Genomic DNA, 22,868 nt, shown 5'->3' on the forward strand with positions numbered 1-22,868 from the left:
ATCACTTCCTTTTTCACTGGGGTATAAAAAAGATCACTGTGAAAGAATTGCAGGCCCTGGTGGCGTCTTGGGGTCACCAGGTTTAAAAAAGCACCATCAGACGCCACCTCCACAACCACAGGCTCTTTGGAAGGGTTGCCAGAAGAAAGCCCTTAATGACCCCAAGACACAGACGCAAGCGCTTGGAGTTTGCCAAACGTCATTTAAATTATGATTGGAAGAAGGTGCTCTGGTCAGATGAGACCAAAATTGACCGTTTTGGTCAGATACAGCATCAGCATGTTTGGCGTCGAAACAGAGATGCATACAAGGAGAGGCACCTCATACCCACAGTGAAATATGGTGGTGGGTCAGTGATGTTTTGGGGCTGTTTTAATACCAGAGGTCCAGAGGGACTGGTTAAGATCGATGGCATAATGAATTCCACCAAGCATCAGGTAATTTTGGCTGGCAATCTGGTTGCCTCTGCCAGAAGGCTGGGACTTGGCCGTATGTGGACTTTCCAACAAGACAATGACCCAAAACATACCTCAAGATCCACACAGAACTGGTTCAGTGACAACAAAATCTCAGTCGCCGGACCTCAATCCAATCGAAAACCTGTGGGCTGAGTTGAAGAGGGCAGTTGATAAGCGCAAACCCAAGAATGTGAAGGATCTTGAAAGGATCTGCATAGAGGAATGGTCCAAAATCCCTCCAAATGTGTTCCTTAAAACCTTGTCAAACATTACAGGAAAAGACTCCATGCTGTTATCCTTGCCAGAGGTGGTTGCACTAAGTACTAAATGAGGAGTGCCAATAATTATGAAACCTTGATTTTGGTGAAATGTATTTTGTATTAAATAATTGTATGATTTGGGTGGGTTCCATTGAAACATTAAAACGTACAGTATTTCTCACATCTTGGTATTTTGAGTTTATCTCCATAATTATATTGTTTATATTATTTTAAGTATTGTTTGTGCATTGCCAGTCAGGGGTGCCAGTAATTTTGGAGCCCACTGTACATACATACACACATACATACATACATACATACATACAGTGGGGAGAACAAGTATTTGATACACTGCCGATTTTGCAGGTTTTCCTACTTACAAAGCATGTAGAGGTCTGTAATTTTTATCATAGGTACACTTCAACTGTGAGAGACGGAATCTAAAACAAAAATCCAGAAAATCACATTGTATGATTTTTAAATAATTAATTTGCATTTTATTGCATGACATAAGTATTTGATAACCTACCAACCAGTAAGAATTCCGGCTCTCACAGACCTGTTAGTTTTTCTTTAAGAAGCCCTCCTGTTCTCCACTCATTACCTGTATTAACTGCACCTGTTTGAACTCGTTACCTGTATAAAAGACACCTGTCCACACACTCAATCAAACAGATTCCAACCTCTCCACAATGGCCAAGACCAGAGAGCTGTGTAAGGACATCAGGGATAAAATTGTAGACCTGCACAAGGCTGGGATGGGCTACAGGACAATAGGCAAGCAGCTTGGTGAGAAGGAAACAACTGTTGGCGCAATTATTAGAAAATGGAAGAAGTTCAAGATGACGGTCAATCACCCTCGGTCTGGGGCTCCATGCAAGATTTCACCTCGTGGGGCATCAATGATCATGAGGAAGGTGAGGGATCAGCCCAGAACTACACGGCAGGACCTGGTCAATGACCTGAAGAGAGCTGGGACCACAGTCTCAAAGAAAACCATTAGTAACACACTACGCCGTCATGGATTAAAATCCTGCAGCGCACGCAAGGTCCCCCTGCTTAAGCCAGTGCATGTCCAGGCCTGTCTGAAGTTTGCCAATGACCATCTGGATGATCCAGAGGAGGAATGGGAGAAGGTCATGTGGTCTGATGAGACAAAAATAGAGCTTTTTGGTCTAACTCCACTCACCGTGTTTGGAGGAAGAAGAAGTATGAGTACAACCCCAAGAACACCATCCCAACCGTGAAGCATGAAGGTGGAAACATCATTCTTTGGGGATGCTTTTCTGCAAAGGGGACAGGACGACTGCACCGTATTGAGGGGAGGATGGATGGGGCCATGTATCGCGAGATCTTGGCCAACAACCTCCTTCCCTCAGTAAGAGCATTGAAGATGGGTCGTGGCTGGGTCTTCCAGCATGACAACGACACGAAGCACACAGCCATGGCAACTAAGGAGTGGCTCCGTAAGAAGCATCTCAAGGTCCTGGAGTGGCCTAGCCAGTCTCCAGACCTGAACCCAATAGAAAATCTTTGGAGGGAGCTGAACGTCCGTATTGCCCAGCGACAGCCCCGAAACCTGAAGGATCTGGAGAAGATCTGTAGGGAGGAGTGGGCCAAAATCCCTGCTGCAGTGTGTGCAAACCTAGTCAAGAACTACAGGAAACGTATGATCTCTGTAATTGCAAACAAAGGTTTCTGTACCAAATATTAAGTTCTGCTTTTCTGATGTATCAAATACTTATGTCATGCAATAAAATGCAAATTAATTACTTAAAAATCATACAATGTGATTTTCGGGATTTTTGTTTTAGATTCCGTCTCTCATAGTTGAAGTGTACCTATGATAAAAATTACAGACCTCTACATGCTTTGTAAGTAGGAAAACCTGCAAAATCGGCAGTGTATCAAATACTTGTTCTCCCCACTGTACATACTGTACATACATACATACATACATACATACATACATACATACATACATACATACACACACTCACCTATCTCTTAGTTATTGGTGTCTTGTCACAATCTGTCTTGAGCCCCATCGCCAAGCCATTACGTGGTGTCCTCCCCTCCCAGTTTGACAAGCAAGGGGAATGCAAATGACCGTCCTCCCCTCCTCCTTTTCTCTCCCTCTTCTTCCCATCTTCCATCTCTGGGATTTATGACAGGCTTGCCATTCAAAGATGTCCCTACCTGGAGGCTTAAGGCCAGGGTAATAGGCTTCATCCATCTTCTCCTTCAAAGAGGAACCTTGGCCCCTGACCCGCCATTTTGTATGATTCTATGACTGAGGTGTATCAGAGGGCTCGTCGAGCTCTGGCTCTCTCTGCTATTTATTTGGCTATTATATCTGGTGATTGGAGAGGATGGTTAAGGCCCTTCGTGTTAAGAACCTTTGCCTGCGTCCTGTGGGAAAGAGATACTGTGTTTAAATCACCCATCCTATTCTCTCACACACACACACACACACACACACACACACACACACACACACCTTGCAGCCATGCTCAAACATACAAGTTAGTATATGTTTAAGAAACCCCCCCACACACAATGTTCCTGGTTAATATTCACTGAGTGGCTTGCGCTTCAATGCTTTCCCACCACTACCACCCCTCTCCCCTCTATTCTCTCTTGCTCTCGCTTGTTCAGCCATGACATGTTCCCCCCTCTTATTTTTCCTCAGGTTTCTCTGGCATATATGGTGTCAAAACGCGTATCGCTTCCCGAAGACGGCGGCTAATTTGAGTTCTCTGCCCGGCCAGCCATTAATTCCCTGTGCGTTTAGCAGTCCAGCAACTGTTTACACACCGAGCACAGCCTCAGTAGTTCTCCCCACGAATAGAGGGGAGGGAGGGTCTAGGCCTGTTGTCTGAGCGCTATAAGTGTAGATGTCATTTGACAAGGAGGCGGTGTGAGATTCTTTTACTTTTAACGGGGTGCGTCTTTGAAGGAGCAGGTCTTTGAAGGAGCAGTTGTTTTGTGGAAATTGCGCCAGCTATTGATGCATTTCTCTTTCTCTGAGCGAGCACAGGTTTTTTTCTTCCACTGTATCTAGAAGATTTACAGTGGCCCTGCGATGTGTTCATCACCTGTAATCCTTTCATGTCCGGCCTTGATAACACTGAACCGGACCATTCTCACTGCGATAAAAGGCGACTTGAAGAAAAGAGTCTGTAGTTCAATACACACAGACAGTGAGAGAGAGTTATCGGCAGTAGTCAGACGGTGTGTGTGCACGCTTTCATATATTGGTGTGGCTTCATACATATTTTGAATGCAGCTGTATGTGTCTGCAGGTTTGCTTGCATGTGTGTAGGTGATCTTGATCTCAATCCACCCCCCCCCCTCCCGTCTTGGTCTTTGATTGGTGGCCATGGAGAAGTTTGGCCCTCCTTATCTCTCTCTGCATGCAGTCTGGCCACTGGGCTATTTGTTTACCCACCATCAACAGCATAGCAGCATCCGTACTACTTTCTACTGTCCCTCTGCTTCATAAGCAACACACACACACATATCCAGCAACAGATTATCTGCGTAAATAAACCGGGATTTGTCTGGTGGGAGTTTTTTTTTCTGCAGCGTGGTTAATCGATAAGGTTGTTAAGTCTTTTGACTGTGTCTCCATTAATTACAAGGCAGTGGGAGGAAGGGGGGAAGGGGGTGGAGAAATGGAGGTAAGGGGGGGTTGGAAGTGGGAAAATCAATGTGTTAAAAATGAATTCCAGGTATCCAGCCAGACTGTTGGGTGGGTGCATTGTGTGAAAGGTAGGCGCTTGTGAAGTTTGAATGGCAAACGGCTTCTCGGGGGAAGAGGGACACTGAAGAGATGATATCGGTCTCCCGGGTGGCGCAGTGGTCTAGGGCACTGCATCGCAGTGCTAGCTGCGCCACCAGAGTCTCTGGGTTCGCGCCCAGGCTGGGCTGGGTTCGCGCCCAGGCTCTGTCGCAGCCGGCCGCAACCGGGAGATCCGTGGGGCGACGCACAATTGGCATAGCGTCGTCCGTGTTAGGGAGGGTTTGGCCGGTAGGGATATCCTTGTCTCAGTATGTAAAAAATAATAATAATAAAAATAAAAAAAGGAAAAATAAGAAAAAGAAATAAATAATAAGAAAAAATATTATAAAAAAGAAAAAAGAAAATGTATGCACTCTACTGTAAGTCGCTCTGGATAAGAGCGTCTGCTCTTGGCCGGTAGGGATATCCTTGTCTCAGTATGTAAAAATGTAATAAAATGTATGCAAAATGTAAGTCGCTCTGGATAAGAGCGTCTGCTAAATGACTAAAAATGTAAAAAATGTAAAATATCGGGCAACGGGGGAGGAGGTGTAGGGAGGGAAGGAGGTCAGTTGGTTGGGTGTGCTGTCTGGCTGAGATTACACACGTTTGTGTAGCATGTGTGTGTATCACGACATCCTGGAGATGGCCTCTAGAGGAGAAATGCACGTCAAGACTTTGTCCTGATAAAATAATATTTGAATTTGAACATCTGCGTCCTTATAAGCCCTCTCTCTGCTGGGTTTTAATAGAAAGATACTAGCTGTGTTCGAATACTCATACTAACCTCACTATTTGTGACTTAAATTGAGTATATAGTAACCTAGTATGGATATAGTCATAGTATGGATATAGTTATAGTATGGATATAGTTAGTATGCCAGCGTTCCGTTATGTTGTACTAAATTCGCCAAAATATGAAGTATACCAGCGAATTACAATATTTCTGTGCTTTTAGGGCCCATAATGCAATTCTTCAGAAAATGGCCGTGGCTTCACATTTTCAGATTTGAAGAAAATGGCGGAAAATATGCAGCCGAAGTCCGAGAGCGGATACAAATTCATTGCTTTAAGTGATTAGGACAAATGTTTAAAAAATGTTGGGTAATGTAATAAAGTAATGACTTTTCAAATAAGGTACCTTACACGTTATGTTGGCTGACAATTTATTAGCTACGCTATCCTTACGAATCACATAGCATATCATTACAGCAGTTGCTTGTATGTACCGTTATGATAGCTAGCTACCTAAAATTAGTTGGCTACTAATACATCAAACTTGCCAGTATATTAACTATATACTATCTAACTACCCAACGTTTATTGACTTGATAATTCACGTCATTCTTAGCTTAGTGGTATAGTCGTTGTGTGTTCTCAATGGACATTCGAGTGCATTCGTAAATTCACTCAGGCTATCTAACATTACTCCAATTTCAGAGGTATTGGAGTAATTTGTCGCAGAATAACTGAATTTACTAGCGCTCAACACCCGTTGAATATGACCGTGTCAGTAAACGCCGGGCAAAAAAACTTAATTAAATTGTTGCCAGCAGCACAGTTAGCCACCAGCGCTCTGGATAACATGAAAACATCCTAACTAGCTCTGCTGGGGCGAGTAAAATGGTCAGAGTGAGGTATTCTGTCATTTGTATCTGGAGGTAGCTAGCCAACGTTAGCTTGGGTGCTTGACTGCCGTTGTAAGGTCAGAATCAACCCTACTCCTCGGCCCGAGTGTCCAGTGCGCGCTCCGAGAGCGAAACTCCGAATTTTCAAACGGACAATCTGACAACGCTCTGAATTTACAAACGGACAACCTGACAACGCTCTGAATTTACAAACGGACAACCTGACAACGCTCTGAATTTACAAACGGACAATCTGACAACGCTCTGAATTTACAAACGGACAACCTGACAACGCTCTGAATTTACAAACGGACAACCTGACAACGCTCTGAATTTACAAACGGACAACCTGACAACGCTCTGAATTTACAAACGGACAATCTGACAACGCTCTGAATTTACAAACGGACAACCTGACAACGCTCTGAATTTACAAACGGACAACCTGACAACGCTCTGAATTTACAAACGGACAATCTGACAACGCTCTGAATTTACGAAGCTCTCAGCGCACTCTGGCACTCCAGATTGAATTTAAGAACCCGAAGTCCTATAATGTCTAGCTAGTAATTTGTGTTGCTAGCAAGAGATTGCATAGCAACAGCATCAACTTCCGGTAGACAGGCGAAGAGCTAGTATGCTCAACTGAAAGGATACCATTAGTTTACAGTATACTAAAAATTAACTAATAGTATGTTAGTATGGGTATTCAAACGCAGCTTCTGTCTCTCTCGCTCGCCCTCTGTGTTCACTGTCTGTCTTGTCTTGGGTCTATCATTCTCTCTTTCTTCTCCTGGTCAGGGGTCATCCTACAGGTCAACATGTGTTATTGTTTTCAACCCGTCTGTTCGATGCTCTGGGAATTGTGAAGGGGCTAAATTATTGCTGTGGTCTGGACATAAGTGTAGTGTACACAGCTCTCGTTGACTAGTAATGCATTCCCAGGTATCTGGTCTGCTGGAGTTATTGATTTATGTTAGGGGGTAAGAGGCCTTGTGGCCTGTTTGCTGTCACAACTCCCTCTCACCTATCTCTCTCTTTCTTTCTCCCTCTCTTTTTCTCCCTCTCAACTATCTGTCCATCTCCCACTCCGTTTTGGCAATCCGTCTCTTTCTTAGATATTTCTCAATCTCTGAGTTTATCGCTTTCTCCTATTCTTTCTATCGACTCTGTCTGCTCTTTTCTTTTTCTTGGCTCTTTCTTCTCTCTCTTTCTCCCTCCTTTCTCCCCCCCCCATTGCTTAGTCTCTCTCTCTCACTCACTCACACTTTCTCCTTGTGCTCTCTCCCTCTTTGAGTAAGATTTAACTTTACGGTTATGGATATGGCATGTACTGTACATTATTATGTTTGCTTATGAAAATGCCATAGCCCGCCTGATCTCCTGTGAATATATTCTCCCTACACCCCTCAGTCATGCCACTCAATAACAGCTCTGTCTCCTTTTATTCCCCTCTGCCACTCATTCACAGCCTGTCACATCATCTCGTGGGCCGTGGAGACAGAATTGTTTTTGTCCTGTTTTCTGATTGATCCTACTGTTGTTTCTCCGTCACCATCACTGTTAGTCTTATCTTATTCATTATTATGCGAAATGGAACAAGACATCCTTTTGAAATTAAACTTACCCAATTTTATTTTTGCTCTCATGCTTTTCAATGGTATTTTACCAAAGTGCTCCAAGTATGCTTTCTAGTATTCAACGTTGTGCTTTCTATGCACAATCAAAACAGAAAGAAAACAGTAAGCACTTGTCTGCAGCGAGATCCAATTTCCATTGTACTCTTCCCTCCTCCGACTGACGGTTTAATGTTTCGCAGCATCAGTGGAGACTCAGAGCTCCAAAATGGAATATCATACACTACAGTTGAGGAACAAGTAATTCTGCTTTGAAAGTTAACACACTTGTAACCTCACTTTTGAGAAAATGGCCCTTGAATGTTTTGGTGCCAACTGAAGAGCCCTTTGTCTACACCCATTCAGCATCGTTCACACCCTCTTTAGCTTTAGCTCCACCCATCTCTTTAAATATTTAAAGAGTAAAGGCTGGCTTATACTACGGGTGTGTTCGTAAATGTGCAGTTAGCTAACCAACCAGGTTCAATGTTAGCTAGCTAACATTAGGCTATAACTAGCAATGCAAATGGCTCTGAGATATCAATAATATTACTACACACATCATACTGGTAATGTTAGCTAGCTAGCTAACAGTACATTTTAACTTGAAATGAAAATGACTTTCTGACAAAATTAAAAACATGTCATATCTGAAAATGTAGCTAGCTAGACTCTCTTACCTGTATACATGGATGGACGCTACTCCCTCTAAGGCCATGGTTGCCCTTAGTTTGAAGATGTAATCCGGAGATGGGTGTATTAAACAGCAGCTTTCTGTTTGTTCTCTTTTTTGACTAAGTCTTCATATTTGCAATCAAACGCTAGAATTCTGTCTCCGTAGCTATCATACTCTAATTCCACTAACCTGTTCTCTATCTCTCGCTCGCTCTCTCTCTGAGAGAGAGACTTAGCCTTTGTGGTAAAGCTTTTCCCACCCTCTTGTCTTTACATTCCTGGGTTGGAATGGCTCTGGGTGAGAGGCCAGCCATAGTCCTCTTTATCCTTATAGCACAGGGATCTCACTTTCCTCTTACAGTGTATCACCTTCACACGTTTCTACAACACAGCACCCTGTGTTTAAGAAAATGAATAGAGGTTCTCTGCTAGCTTATGTCTGTATTCTTGGAAAATAATCCACTGATCCTCCTTGTACCCCCCTTTTTGTTTAGGTGAATTGACACACCTAAATGGCACCCTAGTCATAGACTGTTCTCTCTGCTACCGCACGGCAAGCAGTAATGGATCGCCAAGTCTAGGTCTAAAAGGTTTCTTAACATCTTCTACCTCCAAGCCATAAGACTCCTGAACAGCTAATCAAATGCCTACCCAGACCCCTCTTTTACGCTGCTGCTACTCTCTGTTTATAGTCTATGCATAGTAACTTTAACTCTACCTACATGTACATATTATCTCAATTACCTTGACTAACTGTTGCCCCCGCACAATGACTCTATACCGGCACCCCCTGTATATAGCCTTGTTATTGTTATTTTACTGCTGCTGTTTAATTATTTTCTATTTTCTACTTAACTATTTTTAGCTTAACACTTTTTTCCTTTAACATCTTAAAGCATTGTTGGTTTAGAGCTTGTAAGTAAGCATTTCACTGTAAGGTCTACACCTGTTGTATTCGGGGCATGTGACAAATACAATTTGATTTACCCAAGAAAGTGATGGTAACTAAATTTCAATTTCGCCAAAGCACTCACGTCTGTCATCATGAGATGCTAGTTAATGATCATATCACCTCCACCTTACCCGACACCCTAGACTCACTGCAGTTTGCATACCGCCCCAGTAGATCCACGAATGACAGAATCACCATCGTACTGCACACTGCCCTGTCCCATCTGGACAAGAGGAATACCTATGTAAGAATGCTGTTCCTTGACTAGAGCTCAGCCTTCGAGACCATAGTACCCTCTAAGCTCTGGGCCCTGGGTCTGAACCCTGCCCTGTGCAACTTTGTCCTGGACTTCCTGACGGGCCACCACCAGGTGGTGAAGCTAGGCAACAACACCTCCACTACGCTGATCCTCAACACAATGGTGCGTGCTCAGGCTCCCTCCTGTACTCCCTGTTCACCGATGGCCATGCACGTGTCCAACTCAATCATCAAGTTTTACAGACAACACAACAGTTGTAGGCCTGACTACCAACAACGACGAGACCCTGGCAGAGGTGAGGGACCTGGCGGAGTGGTGCCAGGAATAGAACGTCCCCTTCAAGGTCAATAAAACACAGGAGCTGATCGTGGACTTCAGGAGACCGCAGAGGGAGCACACCCCCATTCACATCGACAGGGCTACAGTGGAGAAGGTGAAAAGCTTCAAGTTCCTCAGCCTACACATCACTGACATTCTGAAATTGTCCGTCTACACAGACAGTGTGGTGACGAAGGTGCAACAGCGCCTCTTCAACCTGAAGAAATTTGTCTTGGCCCCGAAGACCCTCACAAACGTCTACAGATGTACCATTGAGAACATCCTGTGGGGCTGTATCACCGCCTGGTACGGCAATCACATCCTGGTACGGCAATCACATCGTCCGCAACCGCAAGGCTCTCCAGAGGGTGGCGCAGTCTGCCAATCGCATCACCGGGAGCACACTGCCTGCCCTCCCGCACATCTACAGCCCCCGGTGTCACAGGAAGGCCAGGAAGATCATCAAGGAACTCAGCCACCTGAGCCATGGCCTGTTCACCCTGCTACCATCTAGAAGGCAAGGTGCATCAAAGCTGGGACCGAGAGGCTGATTGAAACTGTTTATCTCAAGGCCATCAGACTGTTAAATAGTCACCACAAGTCCGCCTCCGCCCAGTACCCTGCCCTGAACTTTAGTCACTAGCCGGCTGCCACCCGGTACTCAACCCTGCACCTTAGAGACTGCTGCCCTATGTACATAGTCATGGAACACTGGTCATTTTAATGTTTGCATACTGTTTTACCCACTTCATATGTATTTACTGTATTCTAGTCAAGGCCTAGCCTATTTAACTATTGCTGTACTTATACTATTCTATCGTACATATTCTACAGATATATTATATATTATATCCATATACTGTCCATAATGTCTATACGTCCCATCATATACATGTATGTATATTCCGTACTAATATTCAAACATTTCTTAATTCCGTTAGTTAACTTTTTTATAGTCACATGTATTGTTAGATGTTACTGAACTTTTGGAGCTAGGAATATAAGCATTTCACTACACCCGCAATAACTTCTGCTAAGTATGTGTATGCGACCAATACATTTTAATTTGATACTGTAAAAGTGAGTCCAAGCATTTAGATATCCTTTAATCCATCTATTTTGTCTGATTTATCTCTGTGATGCTTGTACAGTAGTTGGCTGCACTGTTGGATTCAGCTAGATTTACAAGTTGATGACTTCAGAGACCTTTCTGGAAGTGCGGAATGTTCCGATTTTGAGTGATTTTAACGTCATAAATGTAAGTAGTGCGAGTGACTGGCGTGTCGGAATCTGATTTCTGACTGTTAAACGCCTTCACAAGAGCTTTATTACGAGACTAATTCAAATGTGCTCCGTGCCCCCTTGTTTTAATTTCGACTCCCTCGTGCTCAGAATAGAAATATAGATAAACAAAATGGACTCTATACTTACATACATGGATATTCCTATAAACCTGTCCATGAGCTGCATGTTTTCTCAAGATGTCCTCTCAACATCAGCAGAAAGTGGGAACAAAGAGAAAAATGTTAAACCACTGGGCATCCTTTTCTGTCATTGTTGCTCTGGCATTAAACCTCCCAGGTTTTTATCTCTGACCTAATCTTTGTCACAGACTATGTGAACATGGAAAGGATTAGAAAAGTGCAGTCAAATGCCCCCCTTTTTTTCCATCCAGCTTGAATTGGAGCTTGGTCTTCTCATCAGTTTATCCAGGCTAACCAAATTGCCTATCTTGTTGCTCCCCTGGTCGGAAAGCAGCATAGCCAATGTAATTCTAACTAGTGTGAGAGCACTAAATTGATGCCGGTTTGGAAATTGATCCTATTACAGTGCTGTGTGTCTGCCCCTTCCTCACGTGGGAGAGAGTAGAGCAGGAGCTATGGCTGTCTTAATAGACCTGATGGGCAGAAAGCCTGGGGTGGCTGTCTGGACAGAAGGGGTACCACAAGGATCAGTGTTGAGACTGTTGGTCAATGTCTTCAACAGATGATCGGTTCTATATCATTCTCAAACTTATATATTAGTAGTAGAAAGGAATCACAGACTCTTTGTTTAAGTTTTAAAATTCTCCTTCAGTAATACAATTGTAGGCAGAAGGTGGTACAGAGTACAGTATATGACGGCTCTCCCCAGGTTCTGCAAAGTGTCTAAGACATCCTGTAACTTATATAGCCTCCCCAGTTCCCCTTGCGCGACTTTCCCTGGCAACATTTTAATAAATCTAACCTCCCCCTGACAGCAGCAACCATATTGTCAGCAATTAAATGCTCAGAAGTGGGTTTGACCAAAAATGTCATCACAAGTATAGAGTCATAACAAGGTGAACGAGTCTAAGCATCTTCTGACAGGTGGCTGTTTTCATCAGGCCTGCGGCAGCCTTGTGTTCTCAGAGAACCAGTCGTATTCTCAGAACATCAGACAGCCACGGTGGGGCCCAGACAGGAGGAGTATGAGCGTAGGCGATTTCCGCCTTCTGATAGTGTCTGAAGGGCACAACCCTCAAAACAGGTGTTAACACACACACAGAGGTCTTCTGAGAGGAGACCTTAGTTTATCATAACACAATGTATTAACCCTTAAAAAAGGTATGAGGCCTTGGTTTAACACCTTCAGGACCATTACCATTCCCTGTCAGAGTGGGGGTACCACAAGGATCAGTATTGGGACCATTACCATTCCCTGTCAGAGTGGGGGTACCACAAGGATCAGTATTGGGACCATTACCATTACCTGTAAGAGTGGGGGTACCACAAAGATCAGTTTTGGGATCATTACTGTTCCCAGTCAGAGTGAGGGTATCTCAAGGATCAGCCCTAGGCCCATTACTGTTCTCAGTCAGACCCAGGAGGCAAAGGGGTTTACACAGAGCCACAGCAGGGGGAACATATGAGTAGGTAGGGGGATTGGGATGTTGCAACTGTTTGAAGGACTCAGGATTTAGTTTTTGATGCTTGCCAACATTCTTTGCATTTTAGATATCAAAAAGCTATATTGAAGGGGAAGAAAAAATATATATTTGGAAAATCTTTAAATATATGAAATTATATCAATGCTTTTATACATTAGTGTTAATGTTATATTTATGATAGACACATTTTCTCCCCCCTCACTTGTCCTCCTCGCTACAGACCCCATGCATGGCCCCCAAACACTGGAGGTGGTGGACATCAAGTCCAAGCAGATCACAGTGCGCTGGGAGCCCTTCGGCTACAACGTGACCCGTTGCCACAGTTACAATCTGACTGTCGAGTACCGCTACCAGGCAGGCGGCAAGGAGGAGACCCGTGAGGAGGTGTGTTACGACACCCTGAGCCTGGCGCCGCAGCACACCATCCGGAACCTGTCACCCTACACCAACGTCAGCGTCAAGCTGGTGCTGAGGAACCCCGAAGGCATCAAGGAGAGCATGGACGTGGACGTGCTGACCGACGAGGATGGTATGTGGGGGAGTTTCTGTTCTAGAATAGCATATTAATCGGATGAAGCAATGGATTTGTAATCTAGATAGTATGCTAATGTAGACATTGAAACATAGCTCTAGTCAGTAGGCTTGGGCGGTATACCGTATATTCTGTATACCGGGGTATGTGGAAATAGCCAGATTTTGGGGTGGTTGCTAGATTAAAACCCCGAGCTGACAAGGTAATAATCAGTTGTTCTACAACTACACAAAGCAGTTAACACACTGTTACTAGGCCGTCATTGTAAATAAGAATTTGTTCTTAACTGACTTGCCTAGATAATAAAATAAATAGCCACAGGATGGTTTTTCAATACCGTCAACTATTTCTTTGAAGTTTTACAATAAATTGTAATATTTGTAGCTACTTTTTAAGTACATACCTGCAGTCAACTTGTGCAATAGGTTAGGCGATAAAGCAGATTGCGTTCTTCATTTCACCTGTCACATTATTTTACATTATGAAGTTTACCATAGTTTCCTAAAACGGTTGAGCCAGTCACATGTTTGTTTGTAAATAGCACAACTGGAAAAAAATAGCTGTGTATTGACACGGGTCACATTTTGTATAAAAAATTAAGTCATTTTCTTTCTTCAAGCGAGTAATCAGGAGGCCTCCCGAGTGGTGCAGCGGTCTAAGGCACTGTTTCGCAGTGTTGCGGCGTCACTACAGGCTGAGGTTCGATCCCAGGCTGTGTCATTACTGGCCGTGACCGGGAGTCCTATAGGGCGGCGCACAATTGGCCCAGCGTCGTTCGGATTAGGGGAGGGTTTGGCCGCAGGGGCTTAACTTGGCTCATCGTGCTCTAGCGACTCCTTGTGGGGGGCAGGGGGACCTGCAGGCTGACTTCGGTCGTCAGTTGAATTGTGTTTCCTCCGACACATGCGGCTGGCTTACGGGTTAATCGAGTGGGTGTTAAGAAGCGCGGTTTTGAGGGTCATGTTTCGGAGGACGCATGACTTGACCTTCGCCTCTCCCGAGCCCATTGGGGAGTTGTAGAGATGAGACAAGATCGTAGTCACAAAGTTGGGGAGAAAATAGGGGTAAAAAATATATATTACAAAATATATAAAATATAGTGATCAGGGACATGGAACTGTAGTTTTCCTTGACAGAAAATACATTAGTCCAACACTTTCTGCAGAAAATTGCTTAATTTTCATCAGATGACAACAGAAGTGCAACTTGATTTGGCTGGCAGCCACACAAGTAAATTAGCTTACAATGATAAAGTAAGCTCTTTTTTACAAAAGCGATGCATGGCCATCATATTTCTAATGTTTATCATAGAAAGAATGTAGCCAGCTACATTTCCTCATGTTTTGCCTAAAATGTATCTTGAATTTTACCAGACAAAAGTAGGTTGGCTACACTTAGAAAGTACCAGTCAGAGCATTGTATGTTGATAGAATACCCGTTCGTGAGTTCTCATCCGAGTGGAAAAGTGCAACTCTCTGATGCCGAGCAGAAATTACAATAAGAAGCATTTTACATCTGCATTTACAAAATGCAGCAAGATATTTCTTATGCTTTTTATATATATTTTTTCAGCATAAAAAAATATGAATTCTGCGTTAATGCGACCCCTAAATTTAACTTGTTAGTTATCTAAGTTACTAAATTAATAAGGTGATGGAGCATCATATTGTGTAAGCTTTCTGCCGTGTTTGAGAAGTCAAAACCCTTTGGATGAGTTATCTGTACGGAGGCCACTGCTATTTTTTTATATCCTTGCGTCTCGGCCCATCTGCTCTTCCCCCATCTTCTCAGAGCAAAGCAGGCAGGCCTGTTGCCCAAGCAACTCCAGTGTCCAGACAGACGCAGCATGTATACATGCTGCTTCAGAGCCAATACTGTTCTTCCTTCAGACAAGTATGCATGAACTGATGTTGGCACAATATGGAGGGAAAGTGGGAGCAAAACGAATGAAATGTATTATTAATAAAAATGTACTCTTAATCCAGTACAAGCTAATGTATAGGATGTATAATAGAAGAGACACAATTCACAAATTCTACAGCCTTAAGTGTAAAACTAATAGTGACTCAATAATCCATGCTTTCAGGGAATGCTATAAAGTCTGGAAGTTGTGGGCGGAGCTAGAAAGTTGGTTGTCAAAAGTATTACAATGTAAACGTACTTTTAATCTGTCTGTCTGCATATTTCAAGACATGGCATGTGGGGGTGTAGTGAAATACCCGATGGGCTGGATGATTCTCTTCTCATCACGCATCTTGGAAATCAATCAATCCACCATCATTAACCCAATGGAAAAATCTAATGATTTATTATTTAAATATTGAAAGTGTGTGGGGTATGAGAAACAAGAAAGTGCAGTTTCGGGCCATGTAGTGGAAAGTAATGCCGTCACTGGAGATGAGTGTGTGCGATAGTGGGTCTGGCAGGTGTGATGTTGTTGTTTTGTATGATGTTGTCGTTTGCATGTGTATGTTTTGTATTGTTTATAAAATATTAAATGTATAGATATTTTTTTTTATGAAATTGATTTGACCCCAACTCTGCCCTGCCAAAACGTCCAACATTCAGCTTTTCAACTCTACAAGGCCATCGTTGGGGCCTAACAGAGAACATGAAAGCATGAGGGCACGTGTTTCAATAAGGGCCAAATACGGTAGTTATTTGAAAGCACTTACGTCGCTCTCTTTTGATACATACATCTACTTCTGTGTGTTTCCTTTTAATTGGTTTCTTCAGAGGCCATTTGTAAATTACAATCTCACGCCGCTATTCAAAGTGATATCGAACGTTCAAAGGATCTCAATTGAATTTATCTTCCTGATAACAAGTAGAACTTTTCCACATAGGTATAGTATGTGATTTAAGTTGAACAGCTTTTTATTTATTAATTTACTAGAAACATGAAACCTTTGACCCCCTTATGGGTAAGAAAATGGAATGGCGCGCTTTCCTTTTAATGAACTGTTTTGCCAGCGAGTTGTACATGTAGCGAGTCTTGACCCTAATGCTAGTTGGTTTTCCTTCCGATGTAATTTACAGTGTGAGCACCCAGCACGGTGAACCTCCCAGCCACGCTGTAAACCATGATGTTTTCTCATGACTTTTAGGTCATTGAAGAAGTTGAAAGAGACAATGGCAAAACATCCAGTTTGACTAAATGTACCGTGCTGTTTCAGGACCTCACTGGGGTCAGGGAGAACGAATAGAACTGCACGACCATGACCCCCCACCCCCCACCATTTTTGATAAAGTCACTCTATTTAATTTCCCCCTATTCCCTGTCCACCTTAGTGCCTGGCGCTGTGCCACTCCAGTCCATCCAGGGGAGCACCTTCGAGGAGAAGATCGCCCTGCGATGGCGCGAGCCCGTCCAGACCTATGGGATCATTAAGCAGTATGAGGTAAGATCATCTGGGGAAACTGCCGAGCCCAGCCGCCCATCTGGGCCCACCTTTCTGTCTTTCTTCCTCTCCCCTTTTCTCTCTCTCCCTCTTCCCTCCAACACACATCCATCTGGTCTGGCAGGAGCCGGGCGGCTTCCATTATCGAATAAATCCAACCTAATAACCTTAAGGTCTGTTAACACAATCTATTACCCACTGAACCCCCTCCGACAGCATGCCCAGCCTTGCCCAACCCCAGCCTTGCCCAACCCCAGCCTTGCCCAACCCCAGCCTTGCCCAACCCCAGCCTTGCCCAGCCTAACCCAACCCAACCCATCCCTGCCCACCCCAGCACTCCAGTTGCCTCCGTTCCAGCTATTATTATGAGCCGTCCTCCCCTCAACAGCCTCCACTGGATTGTAGCTAACACTGTTGAAATACAACTATAGAGTTGATCGTCACTCATATCACACCCTGACCAAACAAAACATAGAAACAAACAACGCAAACTATGGTCAGGGCGTGACAGACGTGTCCTTCAGCTCCCCACACAATACGACGAAAAAGGGGTTTTATTGCGTTAAGAAGAGCCATTGTGCTAGACCCGAATTTGTGCAAAAATTCTCCAATTATGCTGTCAGATATGCACGTAATGAAATTATATTCTGTCATCTCGAGCTAACTCTGGGCTGCGATCCAGTTGAAAGAATGGACAAATCAAAAGTTAATTTTTGTTCTGCCTCATTAGACTCTGATGGACTCAACCCCATTATTACTCTCATTCGCTGGCATTCAGCTCGTCTCATGTGCTCTTCAGCCTTTTGACACCATCTCTCTCTCTCTCCAAAACAGCTTTTTGTTCAGAGTTGAGATATCTTTATAGTGATTTCTCTTGGTTGGGAAAACGTACTGCTGGTTCATTGTTTGGGGCTTTTGTTTGAATATGCACAGGCTGAATTCAAAGCCATCCAACCACAGCTGACCCCTAACCCTAATGCAAGCCCCTACTCTCCACACACACACACAAAACACCCCCTACCCCCACAAAAAAAACTTTGACAGCCACATGTGTGTGTGTGTGTGCGATATGTGAAAAGCGATCAACGCTGACTTGAATAGCCTTTTGAAAGGCTCCAGATGCATTCCTCCCTCCCTCCTGATATAGACTAATAGCCCAGCAGAGCCCTGAGCAGCAACATTTCACACCTGATGGATACAAATGGCCGCCACCGCACTCCAACACTCCCCATTGTGCCCCTTAATTGGGAATCAGAACAGAATAATAAAGGAGGCTTTCCATTAGGAGAGACCGAATGATTTATTTAAATGAAGCTTTTCAAGAGCGAGAGAGCTGATGAAGTTATATGAAGGAGAGGAGGAGGGTGCACGCGACGCTCCACTGCTCTCCCTTTCAGAAAGAAATCCCTGGGCCTCCATTCTCCTACTCTAGAGGAAGCGGGGGGGGGGGGGGGGGGGGTGATTTGAATAAACCAGGGGGAATGATTTGAATAAAACAACAGACTTGAATGCTGTTTCTATGGAAAGTTCAGGCCTAGTTTGACTATCAGACGCCAGGCTCTGCATACTACTCTAACTTTGTGCTGCAACTCTTTCAAAATAATTTTGTGTGTATTACAGCTATGATATTCTGGCTAATGGTACACCATAATCCTATATAATCCTATAATACTATACACCAAAACTAACCAGAGCGAGCCTGCTTTTTAAACTTTTTATATAAACTTGTCCTCTCCAGCCATCTAATCTAGGTTGTGTGTCCATCCTCAGATCTCCTACAAGGCCCTCAGCTCCTTCGACACGGAGTTTGACCTGACCAACCAGAGTGGTAGGGTGTTCAAGTTCAGCAATGAGACATTCCACATGTTTGTGGGTCTTTACCCCGGTTCCACCTACTCATTCACCATCCGGGCCAGCACCGTCAAGGGCTTTGGAACCCCCATCATCACCCAGTTCACCACCAAGATCTCAGGTGAGGAAAAACAATGATCAGGATCAACATACAATCTGTACTGTAGTGCCCAAAATCCTCCAGGACATCCTCAGTAATACAGCAGTGTTTGTGTTCCTGGTGTCTGTGATTATCTACATTTGTGTGTACCTGTCGTTATCTATCGGTCTCTGTCTATGTTTGTGTGTACTGTGTACTCGCCGTTATGTGTCGTCTGTCGGTCTGTCTGTCTGTCTCTGTAGGGCTGTCTGTCTCTGTAGGGCTGTCTGTCTGTGTCTCGGTCGGTCAGTCTCGAGTCACCTCATAGACTTTTTTTGTTGTATCTGTGACATCATGGGCAGCGCCATTGAGGCTACAACCCATAGGAATCCCCACCCAGTTGACTACTTTGACTACTTTGAAATGGCGGAATCACAGTGGAAGCCTCTCATGCTAAAATGGGTTATATCCATGATGAGTCCTCTATCTATCTCTGAGTCACCCTCTCCTGTTCCCCCCGCCACCTTTCCCACAGCTCCGTTAATGCCAGGCTATGACCAGGAGACTCCCCTGAACCAGACAGACAGCACGGTCACCGTCCTGCTGAAGCCCGCCCAGAGCCGAGGAGCCCCTGTCAGGTAGGTCCACACACACACACACACACACACACACACACACACACACACACACACACACACACACACACACACACACACACACACACAGAGAGACGCACACACCAATTTAACACCCTGCCCTCACTCCCGACCCTATTGTCCTCTCCTCCTCTCGTTCCCACAATGCTGTTCACCCCACAAATTGCCTTCGCTGCCAACCGCTTCGGCCTCCCTCTGACCTAATTGATTGTAATTGCCTTGCCAAGAGAGAGTTTTTATCCACACTTGTGTTTTTATAGGGGTTTTTACAATGCATCACGTCTTCATGTGGGCATTTGATCTGAGCTAGCAGCACTATATCTTTTGAAGATAAGAACAAAGCTTTTTCTCAGACTCCAAAGACGAGCTCTCTCTCTCTCTCTCGCTCTCGCTCTCGCTCTCGCTCTCGCTCTCGCTCTCGCTCTCGCTCTCGCTCTTTCGCTCTCTCTCGCTCTCTCTCGCTCTCTCTCGCTCTCTCTCGCTCTCTCTCGCTCTCTCTCCCCCTACCCCTCTTCCTTCCACTTTTATATTGCCAGGTACATCTGGAAGCACAGATTGTCGTCAAGGGTGTCTCTCCTTTGATTTGCACACCACTGTAAATAAACAGGACAAATGAGAAATATGCAATATGCTTGCCCGGGAGCACAAATGGCGATTCAAGACTTTTTTTTTTTCTCTCTCCTTGAAACGGATTGTAGAGAGAGAAATGAATAACAGCGATGGCAGGTTCCCACACCCCGGCTATGTTAGCGTTCTGTCATTTGCTGCAACCGCTAGTGCTGCCAACGAGATCTCCATGAAACCTACGGCTGTAAATTGTCTGGCACTAAATGTGTGTAAGAGAGAGAGAGAGAATGTCCATGCAGGAGCATGTACGTGCGTGCGCATGTCTGTGCACTGCAGACTGCAGATATTCTGGCAGCTGGGTCTGAAGTTGTCCCACAAACATAGACATGATATCCTGCTTCGGTCATGACTGTGTTGTCAGAGCTCGTTTTTTTTTGTTCTTAGTCATGAAGTCCTTGTACTGCATTAAGGTCACAGGTTATCACAAGGCATGCACTGTTTAAAAAAAAATCATGCACACATACACACACACACACACAGGGGCCAAACGCCCGCAAGATATCCACGAAAGGTTGGACACTGGAATTCACGCGCCGTCAAACATGATCCTTAAATGCAGTATCCTTTAATTTGACAATAGTGTCACCTATGACAGGTGTGACATAACCCCCCCCCAAAAAAATATCACTATGGTAAGATTAACACCAAAAATACAAAACTGTCAGCACTCATCCAATCCCACGCAGGTACACCTTTTTTCTCCCCGACGACTGTCATTCTGTCACATTGGCTCGTCATTGTCATCTTAATTACAGTTAACGCCTCTTAATGACATCACAGGATTCGCTAATTAGCGCATTTAGGCAATTTTTTGTTGTTGACTGGTAGGGAGTCGCTAACAGATGAAAGAGAGGATTTGGGACTAAAATGTCCTCTGGTTTGTATAACTCCTAATCCCAGCACAATGGCTCACCAGGAAATGAAGTAAAATCAAAGGCTGTACATTGGCGCGATATATGATTAATTGGGGATTAATTGTCATGATGACACTTATGATATTCTGATACTGTATATTGAAGACCATGATCAACTGTCAATAAAGTGATATTTAGTTCTACTGCCATAATAACTATTAATATTCCCCATTTCTGTCCTCCATCGTACTTAAGTATCCTAGGCATTGGTAACAGCACTCTCCCTGACATGCAGAGGGTTTCCTTCAAAGTGTACTTGTGTGTTCTCTGCTACCACGTGACATGTCGAAGGGACTACATCATGTGTGCACTCTAACCAGCTGTGTTACTTGTATGTAGCAGTCTGTCACAAGAGACTAATAGAAAGGTGATGAACACATTCAGTCACGAGCCCCATATTCCTTCTATCAGGCTACAGTCAATATGGTGGGGGTGTGAAGAAACGTCAATATGGAGGGGGTGGGAAGAAACGTCAATATGGAGGGGGTGGGAAGAAACGTCAATATGGAGGGGGTGGGAAGAAACGTCAATATGGAGGGGGTGGGAAGAAACGTCAATATGGAGGGGGTGGGAAGAAACGTCAATATGGAGGGGGTGGGAAGAAACGTCAATATGGAGGGGGTGGGCGGGGAAGAAACGTCAATATGGAGGGGGTGGGAAGAAACGTCAATATGGAGGGGGTGGGCGGGGAAGAAACGTCAATATGGAGGGGGTGGGAAGAAACGTCAATATGGAGGGGGTGGGCGGGGAAGAAACGTCAATATGGAGGGGGTGGGAAGAAACGTCAATATGGTGGGGGTGGGAAGAAACGTCAATATGGAGGGGGTGGGAAGAAACGTCAATATGGAGGGGGTGGGAAGAAACGTCAATATGGAGGGGGTGGGAAGAAACGTCAATATGGAGGGGGTGGGAAGAAAAGTCAATATGGAGGGGGTGGGAAGAAACGTCAATATGGAGGGGGTGGGCGGGGAAGAAACGTCAATATGGAGGGGGTGGGAAGAAACGTCAATATGGAGGGGGTGGGAAGAAACGTCAATATGGAGGGGGTGGGCGGGGAAGAAACGTCAATATGGAGGGGGTGGGAAGAAACGTCAATATGGTGGGGGTGGGAAGAAACGTCAATATGGAGGGGGTGGGAAGAAACGTCAATATGGAGGGGGTGGGAAGAAACGTCAATATGGAGGGGGTGGGAAGAAACGTCAATATGGAGGGGGTGGGAAGAAAAGTCAATATGGAGGGGGTGGGAAGAAACGTCAATATGGAGGGGGTGGGCGGGGAAGAAACGTCAATATGGAGGGGGTGGGCGGGGAAGAAACGTCAATATGGAGGGGGTGGGAAGAAACGTCAATATGGAGGGGGTGGGAAGAAACGTCAATATGGAGGGGGTGGGAAGAAACGTCAATATGGAGGGGGTGGGAAGAAACGTCAATATGGAGGGGGTGGGAAGAAACGTCAATATGGAGGGGGTGGGAAGAAACGTCAATATGGAGGGGGTGGGAAGAAACGTCAATATGGAGGGGGTGGGAAGAAACGTCAATATGGAGGGGGTGGGAAGAAACGTCAATATGGAGGGGGTGGGAAGAAACGTCAATATGGAGGGGGTGGGCGGGGAAGAAACGTCAATATGGAGGGGGTGGGCGGGGAAGAAACGTCAATATGGTGGGGGTGGGAAGAAACGTCAATATGGAGGGGGTGGGAAGAAACGTCAATATGGAGGGGGTGGGAAGAAACGTCAATATGGAGGGGGTGGGAAGAAACGTCAATATGGAGGGGGTGGGAAGAAACGTCAATATGGAAGGGGTGGGCGGGGAAGAAACGTCAATATGGAGGGGGTGGGCGGGGAAGAAACGTCAATATGGAGGGGGTGGGCGGGGAAGAAACGTCAATATGGAGGGGGTGGGAAGAAACGTCAATATGGAGGGGGTGGGAAGAAACGTCAATATGGAGGGG

The 22,868-nt window shown here is 44.8% G+C and overlaps 1 protein-coding gene across 8 annotated transcripts in view; it reads left to right on the top strand.

Annotated features, from left to right (window-relative positions):
- The window catches only part of LOC139583365 (receptor-type tyrosine-protein phosphatase mu-like), a 309,931-nt gene that overhangs the window by 168,422 nt on the left and 118,641 nt on the right, over window positions 1-22,868 (top strand). For all 8 annotated transcript variants that reach the window (XM_071414354.1, XM_071414355.1, XM_071414358.1 and 5 more), the window contains exons 8-11: window positions 13,079-13,387; window positions 16,682-16,791; window positions 18,562-18,763; window positions 19,257-19,359. In XM_071414354.1, coding sequence (XP_071270455.1) covers window positions 13,079-13,387; window positions 16,682-16,791; window positions 18,562-18,763; window positions 19,257-19,359 — 724 coding nt within the window. The remainder of the gene's footprint in view (window positions 1-13,078; window positions 13,388-16,681; window positions 16,792-18,561; window positions 18,764-19,256; window positions 19,360-22,868) is intronic.

The sequence above is a fragment of the Salvelinus alpinus genome, chromosome 8 (genome assembly GCF_045679555.1).
Source record: "Salvelinus alpinus chromosome 8, SLU_Salpinus.1, whole genome shotgun sequence".
NCBI classification, from domain to species: domain Eukaryota; kingdom Metazoa; phylum Chordata; class Actinopteri; order Salmoniformes; family Salmonidae; genus Salvelinus; species Salvelinus alpinus.